The 18420-nt window shown below is 39.1% G+C and overlaps 1 protein-coding gene across 4 annotated transcripts in view; it reads right to left on the reverse strand.

Moving 5' to 3' along the window:
• Nucleotides 1-414: 414 nt before the first annotated feature.
• The window catches only part of ADK (adenosine kinase), a 253442-nt gene continuing 235436 nt past the window's right edge, over nucleotides 415-18420 (reverse strand). For all 4 annotated transcript variants that reach the window (XM_015866530.3, XM_085554286.1, XM_015866531.3 and 1 more), the window contains one exon: nucleotides 415-1538. In XM_015866530.3, coding sequence (XP_015722016.3) covers nucleotides 1414-1538 — 125 coding nt within the window. In that variant the 3' untranslated portion in view covers nucleotides 415-1413. The remainder of the gene's footprint in view (nucleotides 1539-18420) is intronic.

Genomic DNA, 18420 nt, shown 5'->3' on the forward strand with positions numbered 1-18420 from the left:
CAGAGCCTATTCTCCAATGTATAAAACCAGAGACTGGGACAAAGAAAAAAGGGAATCAGGACCATAGTCTCAATGTCTCCCCGTGATCTCTGTGGTACATCAACACTGTAACAACAAACAGTTCCTGTGTGTTCCTCGTTCAGTGCTCTGTAGTAAAATGTGAAACCTGACTGCAGTGACTTATCTTTGTACAGCAAATCCCAGCCATCAATTTTTCATCTTCCCTGTGGTATGAACACCACATTGATGTTCTTTCCTTCCTTAGCGCAGAGCTCACTCTTGAACATCCACGTGGATGCAGAAAGCCACGGTTGAAAAGCAGAGATCTAACACACACTGTGGGTTAGGCGTCTGTTTTCTGCTCTTCTTTCAGTAAGAGGAATGACACATACACAACAGTACAAAGCTGAGAGCTACTGTATGACAATTTTTTTTATTTATCAGTATCAAATTACATAGCAAAGTAATGAATGCAGTGTCAGATCACCTCTTTGAATACTGTAAATACAAACAAAATCCACCATATTTGATAATTACCCAAAGTAAATTAAAAGTTTAAAAATGTGCGTTTCAGAGATTCCATTTGGCATGTCCTGTCAATATATCCTGCATAAATATTTCTGTACCTCATTTTCACTATGTGTACCTTAATTAAAAACAGCCCCTAAAAAGCTCACACTGAGGAGATAGGATCTAGCCATATGTTATGTTCATCACCAGCTCATGCCTCTGCCTCGAAATCCCTGAAAGTACCTATCTGCATGCTCACCCGTCAGGCCAGTGTGAGGTCACGGTATAGTGACCACAGAGCACCAGACCCATAGTCACTGACATCAGCATGACCATACCCTTAAGTTCTGACGAGTAGCAATTTGCTTCCATGGTGGCTGGGCTGGATATGATGGCCAGATCTTGTATACTCAAACACTGAAGGAAATTCTTGGGATGCTCACACTGCTCTTAACGCTACTGTGACTCCACTATACAGAAAGAACTATTCCTGGTTTATGTGGTCATGTCACAAATACAGTCAGGTCTGTTTGTTTCAAGTAAGTTGAGTAGAATTCGGACACAGATAAAACTAGATAATTCATTATTTTACTGGTGTTAGTCAGCAGTGTCGTTATACGGAACTTCCTTCTAAACTGTGTCAATAGAACAATTTTTCCAGGCAGATACGAGAATAAGCTTCACTTAGCACAGTTTCCAAAAGTTAAGACTAGTGAGACACAGTAGTGGTATGGAAAGGAAAACATGACAGAAATACATATTTTGTTTAGAATGAAATGAACAGAAGTACAGAAGCGTTGATGCAGGTAATTGGAAAGGTGAGGACAAGGAAGGAGGAAAAAATTTAGGCAGCGATCCCACGGCAATATGAGAGTTACTCTTGATCCCTCCAGTTCACCAGCATCAGTGGAAGTCAGGCTTTTCTGGGAAGGTGCAACCTGAGCGCTTGATGATGACACTGGCTGCGTAGTGTCCAGCTCGGATGCACTCGGTCACCGGCCGCTCATAGACAAGCTGCGAGAGGAAGCCTAGGAATGAAGAGGGATGGAGAAAAAAAGGAGAGAATGGTTAGGTTTTGAAGTGTACCAGATTGTCATGGAGCAGGGCACTCAGATACCGGCCTGACTGTATGTACCTGGATACATATAGCACTGTGCTTATGTGAGCTGCTGAGTTAGGGTGCTGCTGCTGTCATTTCTAACTGAAGTCTCCTGTTGGTAGCTTCAAGTAAATCAGTGATCATCAAGACTGATCTTTTTAGACACCTGAAGAGGATTTACTAGAGTTCTTGCTCTTTTCCAGAGAGAATCCTGATTCCTCAAATATCATTTTAAGACACAGCAGCAGTTTTCCCTGCTGAAGAGAACTCCTTCTCTTCCTGCCAGCTTCAGCTCCAGCCCTACACCACTGTCACTGGTGCAGGCTTTTCTCAAAAGATGGGAAAAGCACATAACAAACATTATTCACAGTTAAAGAAGCTCATAGTGAAGACAGAGAACATTTTACCCATCAAAGAAAGCTAAATGACATCTGTTGCCCTTTGGCACAGGAAATTCAACCCAAGGCTTCCAAAGTAGTGGACACCTCTTGCCATGTTGAGATACCCAAACCAACAGTGACCCATAGAGAGCCAAGCATCTCTCACGATCACAGCTCTTGGTTTAGTGCTTTAGACAACAAAACCTCCAGCACCCACGGTTTTGAAAAATAGAAATCACTTGCGTTTTGAATCTTCAGTTGAATATAAGCAAATAGAGCATTAAAAAGGAGATTATTCATAGATGCTTGGTTAAGTACAAGTGGCACCAGAAGTTTTATGGATTGAGTCCCTTATCTCTGAAACATTTTTTCTTGACCACAACTTTGTTATCAAAAGCATGACTGAACTTATGGCAGAGGTGAAATGTATTTTTTAAATATAGGTTTTCAAGATGTGAATAGTGAATTCAGTTTCTTATAATTTAAAGCTCCACTCTGACATTCTAGAGGTAATATTTTATTCACTTTTATCCTGTTTTTTAATATCTTTCAGATGTGTCTCCCTTCTCCATCCTATCACTGAGGGAAAGTGAGATTTCTATAGGAAAATCTGAGCTGAAACACGTTCCTTTTAAAGCTTTCATCCACCATGTCGAGTTCCTCTGTCAGGCTCTGTCAGGTCCTGGGCTGGCACAACCCACATAGAGCCTTGAAACTAAGTAGCTCAGAAGTACCAACTTTTGACACGATGGATTTTGATTCAAAGCTATATTTTACCAGCTTTCTCTCCATAGAGTCAAGTACACTTCCTCTGCTCACCTTGTTTACTGATGGAATAAAGACTCCACATTAAACTGCGATGTTCCCCTTTAACCCATGCTCCTTTTCTAAATATTTCCTTCAGAGTGGAACATTAGGGCATATTTTTTGAATATGATAAAAATATAATACCCAAATGCAGTAATGTTGGTTCCTTGAAGATTAAAAATCATGCAAATCATGACACATAATGTTATAGATTGATCAGGGCTAAACCTGCTGAGCAACAGGTCATTTTTACAGATTACCAAGTGCTTCCATGGCTGACGTAAAAAGAAGCCAAGCTGATAACATGGTTTTCTCCAAACTGGACTGAAAGAGGGAAGAGGCTGGAGCTTTGCTTAACGCCACTAAACCTATAAATCAAATACTTTTTATCAGAATGGGACAAAGCATAGAAAATAGGTGTTTTAGTTGAAAACTAGGAAAAAAAATCTACTTTTCTGACAGTGATATTTTTTTCTAGAGAAACCTGAACCACATATAAGATGGGATTTCACAGATATTGACCAACATTAACTGGAGAAATATGACTGCTTCGCCAACAAATGTTAAGTCCGTAAACACAAGTGGAGAAGACAGCGTTATTTCAGGTTACAAAGATGAGAATCTGAAATAGGAAGAAATTGTGCTGTGAGTGCTATCACTGGCAGCAGTCAGGGGATGACAGACAACACAACTGTGGCAGGATGGTCCAGCTGTAACAGTTGGGTAACAGTTGAGAAATTCAAACAGCATGCCTGGCAGAAATCAGGACATTTCTGAATAACGAGATGAAAATGGTCTGCTCTCCATTAAATTAACATGCATTCTTAGAGGAAACTTTCTTGGATGCGCAGAGAATGTCAATCATTACATTTAAACTGCCTGGGAGGCAGTAGCTTGCCAGTGTGCTTCTGGGTGGTTAAAACTTCAGAGCAAGTTGTAACCGTATGTAAAATAAGGCTGTTAAGGCAGTCCGTTTCTGACTCAGTAAGTACAGAAGATGCACTGGGCAGGCCTCCAAAGGCAAACACGCAGCTAGGCTTTGTGCAGAGCATGAGTTCAGAGAACGGCTTACACACGACTGTCCTCTGTGCTCATAATCAAGGCATCAAACACACATGAAGATGAGGAAATACCAAGGAGCAAAGGACCGTAAAACATGAATTACTTTTCAATATCAAATAGACTGAGACTGACACCACCTCCCAGGCTCACAGCAGTATCAAGCCAGTACAAAGTTTTTGTCTTCAATGAAGCTACTACTTATTTATTCTGACCTATGAGAAAGAATCAGGTGGAAAAAAATTCTGTTCTAATTGGGGATAGAAATGAGAGATCCCTGTGATTTCAGAGTGGCAGAGAAATGACATTAAGTACGGCTGTCATATACGAGGTATGTAGAAACTGCAGTGGGGAGTTTGCCCTCAAACCATTCTCTTGTCTGTTGAGTTTCTCTTAAAAGGTATGTATTTCACAGATGAAATAGAAATAGCAGTATCTGACATGATATCGCATCAAATGACAATACAAACACACATACCACAAAAACAGTTCTACATCACATACTAAGACTAGGCAGTTGGCAAAGCAGACCCCGAGGGAGCACCCAAAAGCACTGCTGTTTGAGCAGAGAAACAAAGAGCTCTATTGGGTTGGCTGTTTCAGATGAAGAAAGCTCTTTTTAGTTAAAAGCAACATGGTCAGAATGTAATTTAGAGTTCCTCTCTTCCAGAGTATGCAGTATTCTGATGCAAACCCCCTGAATCATAGTCTCAAGGCATGGATTCAGGTCTCCCAGTTCCTGTAGTGCCCCATATGTTTTTCACCACCCTTCTGTGCTGCTAAGTGTATCCTGGCACTCTGTCCAAACGAGCCAGGTCAACTTGAACTGGTTAACAGCAGGTCTCTGCTAACCTGGCTAATTTGAACTGAGGTGGGGTAGGTGACACTCAAACAGATCTAACAGCAAGCACGGAAGTGGAGGGAAGAACAGGTGGCTGAGGGCTGCAATCTCTTCAAGGAGATGTGACCAGAAATGCAAGAAGATAAGGGAACATGGCTACAGACTCATTGCTCTCTCTTACAGGCAGAAAGGGCAGCACTGACCCTGCACCACAGGTCTGGGCTCACAGAACAAACTTCATAGCAGCTCAGCAACTATTTTAATTTATACCATGGCCTGAACTAGTTTACAGCTACCACTAGAATGGAATGCAAGAAGTAGTAATATACTTTGGCTACACAAGACAGTCTCACTTCAAATACTTGACCAAAGCAACTTCAGGAGATACCATCTACCATCTTCCAATTGCAGCTGTATGGCACCAGCATTCCCACACTGCTGGGGTTGTTCACAGTATTTCATGCATTATATACTACACTTTTCACACCTCAACACAAAGGCAAGAACCAAACTCAGGGGTTTCCCATCTTATCTGCTTCTTGCCCAGACAACCAAATTATTAATGGAGATGTAGCAGCTGCAGGATGCATAGCAGACCACTACACTGCAATTAGCCACACTGGTTCAGTTCTTGGGGCAGGCCGAGACGCCTTTTGGCTCTCACAGACAGGGACAGCCAAGTAACCACTTTGTATCTATACCTAATAAGAACTTCTGAGCCAAGTCAGCTTCAAAAGGTGCTGTTAACCCTATGGTGCTACAAAACCTTAAAACGAAATGTATCCATTCTCCCAGATGATACACGTGATTGCAAGACACCAATGGCTATTTTTGGCCCATAGTTATTTCTTTTCAGTAGAAAAGGTTTCCCCAAAATCACTTTCCTTAGAAAAGAGTGCCTGAAATAACTGAGAGTTAATCTTCATTATCTGCAGTGTCTTTGCTACATATGCTCAAAGACAATGTTTATAATTGTTAGGTCTGCAACAGAATGGGGAACAGAGAAGTCAAGTTGTTTTCTTCCTTTCAGTGCTCACCACCGAATTAACAGCTCTGCAAGCCAAGTGCCAGAAGTGGTGCTTGAGCCTCAGAATCCACACCCAAAAGAAGGCCCTTGCAGAGACCAGCTCAAATCTCTTTGGCAACATCAACACAGCTCTGAAAAGACACGGTGAAACAGTTCGCCCACTGACACAAAAGGTGCTGTCCTTACTTTGAACTTTTTAGAGAGGAGTAGCACTTTAAAATCATTAAAGAATAAACAAGTTCGTCTCCTCGCCACCAGCAAAATAGACATTTCAGGGGCAATTTCACTGAAACTTGATTTTACTGCAAGTCTTGTTTCTTGATTATGGGCAGTAACTCTGAACGAACACCCAGCATTAGTGCAGTTGGATAGAAACATAGGAGTCCAGTTTTTTTTTTAAACAGTTCTGGTCTGCTTCAGTAATGGTTTAACAACACTTAAAAACAGATCATATTGAAGCCAAATGTTTCATTTCAAATTGTACACTTGACAATTAATTTTAATGACTGTTAATTACTAATGCTGGCTGGAAATCCGTTTATAGCCTCTGACAGTCAGATTCCTCACTATTAGTCTTTCTGCAGTTTCTTCCCCAATTCCAATCTCCATAAAATGCTCAAGGAAATATTAACGTAATTTTTTAAATGAAAGAGGAAAAAAAGCAGGAAAAACACAATGATCATATGCAAGAATGATAAACAATCACAAGCTGACCCTGTTAGAGCCCATCAAAGAATGTTTGCTATGGAATGTTCCCAGATTATCCTCTCCTTCCAGGTGAAGGACCCAATACACTCCATGTTAGCCCAGCCATTCTCCTGCAGAATTGTCCCAGCCCCAGCTCATGAGCAGTGGAGCCATCTCCTCTTTCTTGTATTTAAAGTTTCTACAGCTTAATCTGCAAACGATCTTTTTAAGATGGTGTTATCCCACTGCAGAGGACAGCTGCAAGCACCTTTTTACACTCTTGTTTGTGAACAGCATTTATCACAGTCACTTGAATGTTCTTCTATTTTTAAGTGATCCCAGCAGCTTTCCAGGCCACCTGAGTGGGAGGATGCAGTTCCCAAGAAACACTGCACTGGTAATTTAAAGTCTTGTAGCTGATACAACTTGGGGCTGGTGTTTTTTGTTGTTGTTGTTTGGTGGGTTGGTTGTTTTTGGTTGGTTTTTTTGTTTTTGTTTTTTTATGTCTTTTACTGCTTTTGGAGTGGATTAATGTTGTGGAGCACCATCAGTCTGGTCAGCTGTAATTAGGTGGTTAGCGATGCTGGTGCCAAGAGCCAACCAGCCAGCCTAGATTCTGTAAAAGATGTTGGCATCAGACAATTCTGCAATGTAGTCACTGAGCGACTGTACGTCAGCACGCTGAGGTTTCTCCCTTTTTAATTTTGTGGCAGATGGTGGATATTACAGCCAAAAACTGTGGTAAGCCAGAGGCACTGCCCATTGCTATCGAACCAAATGCTGGCTAATTTAAACGGAAACGTTTTTGATTAAGGGTGGTATTTGGCTCCTCTTTTTATGTATTTTGGCATCATGGTCTGAACCTTTAGACTTATGGTATAGAAGACAAATGTAAGCATCTTCAAGTACATGATACTTCCTTAGATCTTCACACGCCTTAGTTCTCTCCTGACATAGCAGAAGATGTATCCCACATATGCACATTCATGCTATTAAATTCAAACGTATTTATGAACAAACAAGTGCACAAAGTAAAGCATCTTTCCCTCTCTTTTTAAATGAGATGGCTCTATGCTTCTACAGAGCCGTGTTGCCAGGCTAATTACAGCAGAGTGAAGAAAGGTTACCAACCCTTTCAGAAAAGCAGTCATTTAAGATGTATATCTAACAAGTGGCAACCTTGAAATCTCACTCTCGCTGAAAAGAACATTAGAAAAGCCTTCCTGAGTATACCACGGGAGGAAAGTTTTAATAAAAACTAATTAAACTACAAAAATCCCAAGTGGTTAACTGATTTTAGGGGCTAAATTTCTGGCAATTCTAATTATCCTCTTGTGGCTTCACTTAGTGTTTCACAACCATGACAGATGACAATGAAAAGCTGCAGTTAAATTCATCCTCCCTGACACCATGCTAAGCACTGGCTTCTCCCTCTCCAAGTAAAATCAATACCATGTTTGAGTAAACACGTTTACAGCTTTATTAGGATGTCTCGCTTGTTCTGTAACAGCTACTTGAAGCTGTGGTAACAAATCGACTCAACTCAGTTAAACCTAGAGAGCTGAGTAAGAGGCTCATCGATAAGGCTGTTATAAAAATAAACTACAGGGGATCAGAAAGCTGGAACAAATAGCCTGGTAAATGTCAATATTTTTACTTCCAGAGAATGACAAAACCATGAGATCACAAATGAAATGTTTTGGAAGTCTGTATCTACTCTATTTATAAAATGGTCACATGCCAAATTGGGGACGCACTTCATTGTCCGTGTACTTCACTTACACAAACTTATTTTCTAACCACTAATCACCAACATGAATATCAAAGCAAACATTCAAGAAAAGTAGCCAGTATTGCTGTTGCTGCCTCCATCCTTCTTGTTTTCTTTGTATTTACGGACATATTTTGAGTGCACTCAGTTCCTGACAGGACCACTCAGACGGATCCCTGTTTTCCTTCCTCTGAATTCACACATTCATCTACATCTACATCATCATCACGCATTCATTGGATGGCACAGCCGAAGCAGAACTTATACACAACACAGCATTTCTTCTTTGAATGCAGGTGAATCACCTAATGACCAAAAAAGCCCTGAGGAGGGGTCTGGGAGAAAAGTAGAGAAAAAGCCTGAAGCTTTGAACATCAGAGGTGTTCTTTTGCACAGGCAAACAATGCAACTTCACATTTACTTATTCACATGTGAATAAGGGAAAGCAGTCTTCTCATATCACTTTAGCAGCCATTTCAGGACTGGAGAAGAAGCACTGAGTACACAAAACAAAAAAGATCCCAGATCCTAATGTTTTAAAGCATTACATAAGGGAAAAATCAATGCAAGATTCCTGAGAAGAATGTAACAATCAAAAAATGAAATAAAACTCCACTGTATCCCTGTTACTCAATTAGGAATGAATTACTCAAGGATGAACATTTTTATTGCACTGCATATGATTGCCACTGCTGGACTTTCTGGGCAGGCTCATTGCAGGTTGTATAGTAAGGTGCAATCATCCTTCCAGGGCCTGTAAAGATGCTTGGTCCCACCAGAGACTATCAGAAGAAAAATTATTGTTTCTTTGATGTCTTTGTGCAAATACAAGTGACTGTAGCTCCACAGCAGTTTGGTCCTGAAGCCTGTGCAAAGGATGGAGAAAATTTAGATTCCTCCTTCTGAGACTGATGGAAGTTTTCCCATTGACTTCAATTTCTCAGCATACACTTTGACTGAATAATTCTGTTCTCTGTGGAAGAACAACTCATAGTCAGAGGAGAGGCTGGAGTGTTTGATACTGTGACACCCTTCACATTAACCATCCTCCATGGGCTCCAATTACAATCTGCGTTGCATATAAATTCTATTAAAAGTCCCCAGTGCATCTCATTGTCTGGGAGCAGAATCATTTAATTTTACAATATGCTCCTAGAAAGATGTGATGGTGGAAACTGATATAACAAGGTTATAACTTCTGATGGTCCTATTCTTCATTTTTAAACCCAGAAGATAAACCTTTACAAAATTCTCTTCTGGATCAGAATCTGTTGGCTTTGGGCTTGTCTCCAACAGCCAGGATCAGGGGAAAACACCTGATAAAATACTTGATAAAACAAAAAGAAAACAAAAATTCCCCTGAGCTTGGAAAGAATAATCCAAGACAGGGTGTGTGCCAAATCATAACGCAGGTATTTTCATTGGAAACGTACAATCAATCAATCTGAAGAAAACACCCAGCTTTCTAGGCTGATATTCCTCTTCTTTTCCTTTTTTTTCCTTACTTTTTCTAGAATTTTCTCCTATAAAGTTTCCTGGAAGCGTTCTTCAAAAACTAAAATCCTCCTCAGCCATTTCTGAGACGTAAGAATGAAAAGAACTTATTTTCCCCTTTTCATAAATACCTTAGGACTGATATATTTTCTGAGCTGCAGAGCAGATTCTCAGTATTGACATTGAATGGTGCAGAATACTACACCTACAGCTCAGGATAAAAGAGGAAGTTTCACTATTTCAACATAGGAGTGATGAAGTCCTAAGCATAAAAAAATGGAAATGTTAATCTCTATTTGGTTTTTAACATTGTCTGGGAGCATGGTGCTCCTGTCATGTTCATGTACAGAAATGGCTACGTGAATGTAACCTCATGGCTGAAATTCACACGCACAAAAGCTAGAAATTTTAGGCTGTGTTTGCAGAGCAATGTAAGCCAGTAAGGTTTTACTTGCTGATATACTTCCACACCATCAAACCAAGCAGTGTGAAAGAGCAACAACCAGTGCAGTGGAAATTACTTGGCAGTGAGATTTCTTGACTTTTGTGGGCTGAAAGCCTACCACAGCATCACATTCACATGCCTCCAATTCTACAGAACATCAATTAGTGGCTTCTGTCTATGTAAATATCTGTTGCAGTCCTGAATTGATACTAATAATTCACTGACCACCAATAACAGTAATGTCCTTTTAGGTACAGTGAGAGATCAGTGTTGAACAAGCCTGGATGCACAGCTACTACCATTGCTTTCATGTTTATTAACCTTCTTTTTTAATGCAAACCTGTCACATTCCCACCTCAAGTACGAGCCCATCTCAGTGTGGGGAAAGTGAACAAACTATGGGAGAAGTTACTATGCTATCAAATAATAGAAGAAGACACAGTACAAAGGAAGTGAATGAGCACATCCCTAGTCAACACACCTTGAGAATGCCTTTATGATCATTGTATCAGTCTCTATAGCATCAAACCACTTCACATCAGATGGGAAAAAGACAATGTATTGCAGTATATTTTTATAATTTTCTGTGTGTTGTGTTTCCTACAAATATAGCATCAGCTTAATCTGACACATTGTTTCTTAGGGGACTGCATCCTGTCCTGGCTCCCAGGGGAATGTTCTTGATGATCCAATCTGACTAGTGCCTCTGTCTCTACTCAGAATACATTAAAATAACACAAAAAATATTACCAACAGCCCGAGAGCAGGGCAATAATAACTCATTAAAGTAATTTCTAACCTTGCACATGAACATTTTATTTATTGTTACACGATTCTCTAACACATGACATGTTAACATGAAATTAAATGTTATGTGGATAGGGATAGTGGGCACAACAAAGTATTTTTAAAGGTGATCATTTGCTTTGAGGTGTTAAGTCAATTTGTCAAAAACTGGAACTTTATAGTTGGTTTTGAAAATCTATTTTTAATGTAGTTAACTTGTTTTGAAGATGAACACAGCCTATTCAATACTCTTATCACAAAAGCTAATCACAAAGCCTGTCCAGAACATCTCTGAATTTGTGGTGAGGGAAATTAGGCCTTTTAAAACCCCAACTATTAATTACCTTGCCACATACTGAGAATCCCTTAACACTGGTGTCATCACTGACGGGAAAAGAGACATGGCACCTAGATGGATCAGGACCTCTGCAGTCTTGTGAGAAAGTTCTGAGTGTTTTTATTTCCATTCACCGATCCTTTGAAAGGGATCTTTCCCTTCTACAGTTTACTGAGAATGAATAAATGTCAGCAAATATACTAACATTTTGCCTTACAGTAATTCTGCTACATATTTTTCTGGATTGTCTTACTATTGTATAGATAACAATGGGAATTACCACATGTCGGTTACTATATTTTGATATAAAAAGAAATGTATGTAATAAACTTATTAGGCTGAGCAGTTAGCAATCTGCAGAATGGTAGCAACTGGAGAAACCTTAAATGGATTGGATCAAAACTACACTGGGACAACATTTGTTACCAGTATCACATATAATGCCAACACAGAAGACTGTATTACTTCTGATGAAATAATCCTGAATGGAACTGGTAAAAATTAAGTAGGGAATTGAACAAAAAACAGGAATATTCCTTGTTGTTCCTAAGTGGCATTCATTTTTCTGGTTTTGCTCAAGTAGCTGCAATTCCAATTTGTGCCAGAATAAATGCTGAAAGAACCAGCAACCAGCTACAGTATTGATCAGAATAATGAAGTGCCTCTAGCTGAGACTGAACAAAGTCAGCCAGGAAAATGTAATCTGGTCATCTTCTAGTTTGCAAAGACCAGATACAGAGATAACGTGGCCACATAATAACCTAGGTTTAGATGTGACATTTGTCTGACAGAGCTAAGGATGCCATCAGATCACACAGGAGGTAAGTCATGAACATGTTGTCAAGATTTCCCCTAGCAAGCAGAGATTGATGCCCTATCCGCAGCTCGGCCATTATGCTCATATATGCTGTTTATAAAACAGGAATATTAAAGATGGGCAAAATGGGCTGTCAGTCAAATGCTGCTGACATTAGAAGGTATTTTTATTTCAAAGCTTCATATCTCATCAGCCATGATCTCTGTAACAACAGGATTGCTCAGAGGCAATTAGCCACCCATGTTGTATAAGTGAAGACTAACAGAGTGCTGATTTCTGCTAAAACATTTATCTTTACTTCAAAGAAAAGACAAAACAATTCAGAAGTATCCCCGTGTCTCTTTGCTCTTGAAGATAAATGTTATAGCAGAAATAAACCACAAGCTACATGTACATTCATATTTAATTGCTATCACACACACACACACGCAAAAAAAAAGGCCCCACTTCCAGCTGGCAAATAAAATTGCATCTTGTGGCTCTGGAGTTATCTGAAGACAGTACTTGACAGCACTGACATCCACTGCATTTCTTTCTATCAAATGTGATTAAAAGTGATGACAACTTCCTAAGGTATCTTAAACACGTACAAAAACCCCTATACAAATTAAGACCACTGTAAGTAGATTAAATAGCTTCTCATATCATCCTCCTGCTGTTCATTAAAGAACAACTCCTAGTTCCTTGAGATCCTATTACAGCCAATCTAGAACATTTTGGGAGTGCTGAGTATCAGAGGGAGGGCAGCACTTACAACAGAGATTCATACAGAGATAAAAAGACAACAAGAAAGAGGAGTATTTCATCTGCTGTGTTTCTGGTAAAATCAGATTCTTTCATAGTCTTAGATAGTCCTATAAAATCCATTAAGACCTTGCTTTTTAATACAGTCGCAAGCTTACTCATAATTCAGCATTCTGACACACCACTCCACTCACCTGTCTCTGCTGACTGCATTATCAGATCTTTTTGTCATATTTAGCACTCCTGCTATAGCCGTATAGCATCCGTGAGAATGTTTCCTATTTCTCACACACATGCACATGTCACTATCCGCACAATCCTTTACTTGTAATACATAAGAGACTTATTAAACAAAGCCATGAATGCAGCCCATCTTTGCTCTATATCAGATTTATTGTGAGAAGATGAAATTCCCACTGTATCAGCTTCATTTTTTAATTTAGTCAGCTTCTGTTCTTTAACCAACACAGCCCACAGAGGATGACTGAGGGTGGACCTTCAGAGAAGCAGGAAATGGCATCTGGGTCCTTAATGTCCTGTAGGAACATCTGGAGGTCACTGATTTCAGCCCATGGCTTAAAGTAGAGCCAGTTCAGATCACATTAAATGCTATCATGATTATTATTTTTTTTTTAATATTTTAAAAATATTCTTGGATTCCTTCCATAAATGATGGATTCTGTGGAATTACAATAGTGGATTTAATTCTCTTTCCATTCTTATCAATATTATATTTGTTTAAATGCCCTGGCTTTGGTGAAGATATTCCAAGCACTGGAGTGCTTGGAAAACAGAACCTAAGCTTTTAAAAAAAGGTTTCTTGAATCAAACTTAGAAGGAGAGCAGTAATGATAAGCTATTATTTTGTGCACTGTAGATCCTTTACAAACCTATATTTATGTTTTCTGGTACGGCGTTTTTATAAACATATGTATTTATATATTCAAAGACTGTTTTCCTTTAAGGATAACATTTTAACATTTCAGTGGTATAGAAATACGTCAAATACTACTTAACTCTGAAGTCAAAGCTGGCTGTCATTTTATAGACAATCATCAGCTTTTACCTCACAAAAAGAGACTAAAATTGGAACTATGTAAAGATCTTCAGGCAAACTCAGAGGAGTCCAAGGTCTTTATCTAATTTGTAGAGGCATTTTGATTAAGATGGACAAATATTGTTCAGAATTAACTTCACATTAAAGATGAAGGAATGTCTTTAGCCAGGAGTGATAGAAACATGAACGAAAGGAGAGGAATATCTCCACAAGGACTTCCAAAGAGAAGATGAAGACGCCATGAAGCACACTTACTAAAAAATACACACAGGAGAGAAGTCCGATTCTGTTGCTCTCCCTGCCTAATCTCAGAGTCATTTCCTGACAGCTGAAACAGAAGATGGCCATCTCATCAGAATCACACTAGGTTTCAAAACTGCCACTTCTGCATGTGCAACAGAAAAATTCTCAATGCAGCTTTCAAACCATAGATAACAGCTTTATAACATTCCTCTATACATGAAAGCTGTCAATGGGATTTTTAAATTGACAAGTGGTTTGAGCTGTTGACTCCGTGTTACTACCGACAGAAGCAAATTGTTATTGGCTTGTATTTGGCACCTTATAATGCTTGATGAAGAGCTCCTTACATCTTGGGATTTCTTCTCCTTGAGAATGGTATAGTATCTTCATAGCATGATGATAAGTAATATACACTTATGATCATTCCGTCACTGCTTCATTACACCACTTGACAATGATTTGTGGTTACACTTCATACTCTAGCAATTTTATGCAGTACAGAACTAAATCATAGTAGATTACCAAGTCAATATTTCTATTGGCAGAACCTGAAAAAACATTGATTAAAACCTTCCATTCATTTATTACGAATTCTCTATTCAATTCTTCTTAGTGGCAGAGATTTTGCAGGGAATATTGACAGTAACCATCAGAAAAGATTCTTGCTGCTTTCATTGGTTACAGGGACGATGACAAAGAGAAGACTCAAAAGAAAGCAGACCTTACTATGACTAAAGAGAGCAGGAAGGCATAAGGGAAAGCATAAGATGGTAAGACTGCCTGTATTTCAATCTGTTTGCTGCCATTAAATATGCTTTGATTAACATTGTTGCAGAGGTTCAAAATGGGGCTGACTAGCAATAAATAAATGATAATTTAATGAGTAGCAGAATGTTCCACAAACTCTACAAAATAAGGCTGTAATTCCATTAGGAGGACTCTTGTGTCATAAGCCATGGCAGCAAAGCTCAAGCGATTTGTCAATGTCCTCAGAACCCAGAGGTGGATTTGCAACTTAATTTATGGGTTCCTCAGGGATTTATAACTGAAAAAATCTGTGGCACCCCTGAAATGCACAGGAGGTGCTGAGATGCTACAAAGTAAATCACTATCTCTTAAATTTCTACAGTGTAGCAGTGTTGTTGGAAAGCAATAAAGGTAGCAGCAGTTTTAAAACCCGATTTCTCATGCATGCACTGCATCACCCTGAATGGCAAGTGACTTGACGCCTGTAGTAAAGAGGCAAGGATCTCAGAGACATTCCTGATGCCAACTTCATAAAATCATATTTCAACTGATGAATGTAGTTTGTTTTTTGTTGCTATCAGTTGGAGTGAGATCGCTCTCCTTGGAAGCCAGCAGCTTCGAGTACAAAACTGATAAATCAACTCACGAGTGCCCAGAAACTTTGCAATTTTCATGACTTAAGGTTTAATGACTGTTAGATAGCTTCTAGGGGAAAAAAACATCAAAACACATCAGATTTCTTATTTTTCACTCTCACACAGAGAATATACATGACTTGCCAAGCTGGCATAATTGTTCAGATGGAATTTCCTTATGATCTGTGAGATATGACTCTACAAGAGTGGGCCTCAGTGGAAGACCTTCCACAATACGATAAAGTCTAACAAAACTGACCTCCTAATGTAAAATAAACCCTACTTGATAGAGTTAGTTCTCATGACATTCCACATACCCCTCTCAGCCAAGATATTTTGCCCCAGCAAAACCACGGTTCATTATGTTAACATACCTGTCACATGCCATGAGACTCTTGTTCTGTACTGCTTGAATAAAGAACTAAATATCTGGGAGAGTATGGTGTAACAATCAGTGCATTTTGGAATTAAGAGATGAACTCTGAAACACTTTACTACAAGGATAACAAAATCAAAATATGATACGTACTGTTACCTTGGTAGTAACAGTTTGATAAAAACCTCAATCAAAGACAGAAAGTAGGAAAACACTGAAGAGAATATAAACTTCCCATTATAAAAGTTCTATCAGGACAATAAAATTGCATCTGGCTTGATGCTAGAATCAACAGAAGATACACACGTTAGGTAGTATTGCCCACATTATTGTGCAGGGTTTTCTTTAAAGAGACAGTAAAGAACTTTTCCTGTTGCAAGTACATACTTTGAAAACACATGAAAAGTGTAGTGTGATACAGATAAAATACAGACATTCCCCCCAAATGAAACACAGACCAAATCAAAGCCTACTCAGTTCAGTATCCCATTTCCTACATATGGGAAGGAAAATGAAATGACTCCATGAAGAAGGAGACCACAGTATGTACGACTAGAGTCAGCTGTGTATCCAGACTGTTATGACTCCCAAATCTTCCATCTGGACTAAACTCAGGAAAATCTGTTCTCTGAGGAGAATAAATGACCGATTTATTATTTATGTGGTGGCAGAGGAGAACTCAAAACCTAGTGGAAGAACTGTATTTAACTGGTTTCTGAGTCATAGCAGAATGAAATATGGTGCAAGAAGAACCTAAGCTCACACACCGATGCTCAGGTACAATTCTAACTGCAGTGATGATCCAGACATATTTGCAACTGTTGAAACAACTCCCATTCCAGAGGGAAAACTAGCTGTGGTCTTCCATAACCGGGTGAGATGAGTGGAAGAATGGAACAATGCCATGCTACACTGCGCTACATTGCATACAAAAAGCATCTGAGGCCTCAATGCTATTGTAGAGGAACTAAGGAAAAGAATATGTTCCTATAAATGGGAATAGAGAACCTCTGTCACAGTTCCTCCCTACACTGAAGGTTGCTGCTATATCCAGACACGTTATCTCATTAGACTTAGGATGGTAAAGGGAAGTTGATGTTTTAGAAGAGTTATTCTCTTTCATTTCTTCCCATTCAAATTTAGCATTATCCAAGTTGTTACCCTTCAAACTGCTGAAATCCACTGCTGGACAGCTGGTAAAGGAATCTCACAACTAAGTCAAGCCCTGCCTGACAGGATACGTCTGAACTCTTCATTCTGCTGACAGAAGGCAGCAGTTGGAATAGGTTTGCCTTATATCAGCCAGTCCATCCAGTATATTCTGAACAATTACTGAAACCAGTGTTTATAGCCCTTGTACCAGCCGTGGAAGTACTAAGTAAAAGGATATAATTTAAGGAGGAATGGTTTTGAGAGACCAGGCATTTCTTAAAGCCTAATTAGTTGTAATTCTCTTCCTGCAGCTAAATCAGGAAAGAACAAAGGTAGGCCTATTAAAAAAACATTATAGTTCTGATCTCCATACAATGCCTAAAATGTGAAGAATTGAGAATAAATACAGTCCAAGATAAATGTGGCAGACGTGAGAAGCTGCTTCCTGCTGAGGCAAAGCTTGGCTGATGTCTAGCGTATTGCTCACCTGGGCACTACCCGGCGTTATCTTATTTTCAGGAACTGAAAACAAAATGGGCAAAAGCTTTTCTATTTTTTCATGACAAGTACAGCAGCTCACCAGCACAGCTGATACACAGAGCACATATATATATAGATAAGCACTTGAAGATCTTATTCATGTTAATACTCACTGTTACTGGTTCAAATTTAGTCTTCTTTTTGTCATTTAGGAACAATAGAGAGTGATACATGTGCAATAAAAGGTGCATGAATAACATGATCCAGTGTGTTTTCTCTATTTCTGCCCTTTTTGATTCACGAAAGTACCAGGGCAAATGAGTAACAGAATTCCTATTTTCATCCCAATTTAGGTGTATACTGAAAGCTTATCATAGATAGGCTTTAAGTGATAGATTGCATAGGGATGGAAGTATTCACATGTTTAAGATTCAGCTTATTTTTGAACACTTTATTGAAGTGGGACCCATTTCTGAAGCTTCAGTTTGGGTAACACACTGCTTGTTGTCCCTGTCATAGTTACAAGACTGAGCCCTGCATTTCTGTTTATAAAGAAAAAGTAATGTTTCCAGTAAATTAGTGACTAATGGAGCTCCTTAGAGACACTATGTCCTGGACATAGAGAGCCTTCAGGACGCAATAGTGCATCACAGAACTACATGTATGAAGGGTACAACGAATGACAGAACTTTTGGATTAGATTGGTTTTTGGCTTATATTGAATCGTTTTTAAAAACAGGCATAGACATAACATCCTCTTTTTTCTTTAGAGCTCATGCCAAAAAAAATAGTAAGTTTGCAAATGGATATTAAGCAATGCCAGATATTTTCTGAGTTTGTTTTAACAAATTAACCCTTTGTGTTCTTTCCTGATGTCCAAATAATTGTATTAGAAACAGATGTTCTAACAAAATTGACATGATCAG

This window comes from Coturnix japonica, chromosome 8 (genome assembly GCF_054131305.1).
Source record: "Coturnix japonica strain WE chromosome 8, WE-NBRP24, whole genome shotgun sequence".
Taxonomy (NCBI): domain Eukaryota; kingdom Metazoa; phylum Chordata; class Aves; order Galliformes; family Phasianidae; genus Coturnix; species Coturnix japonica.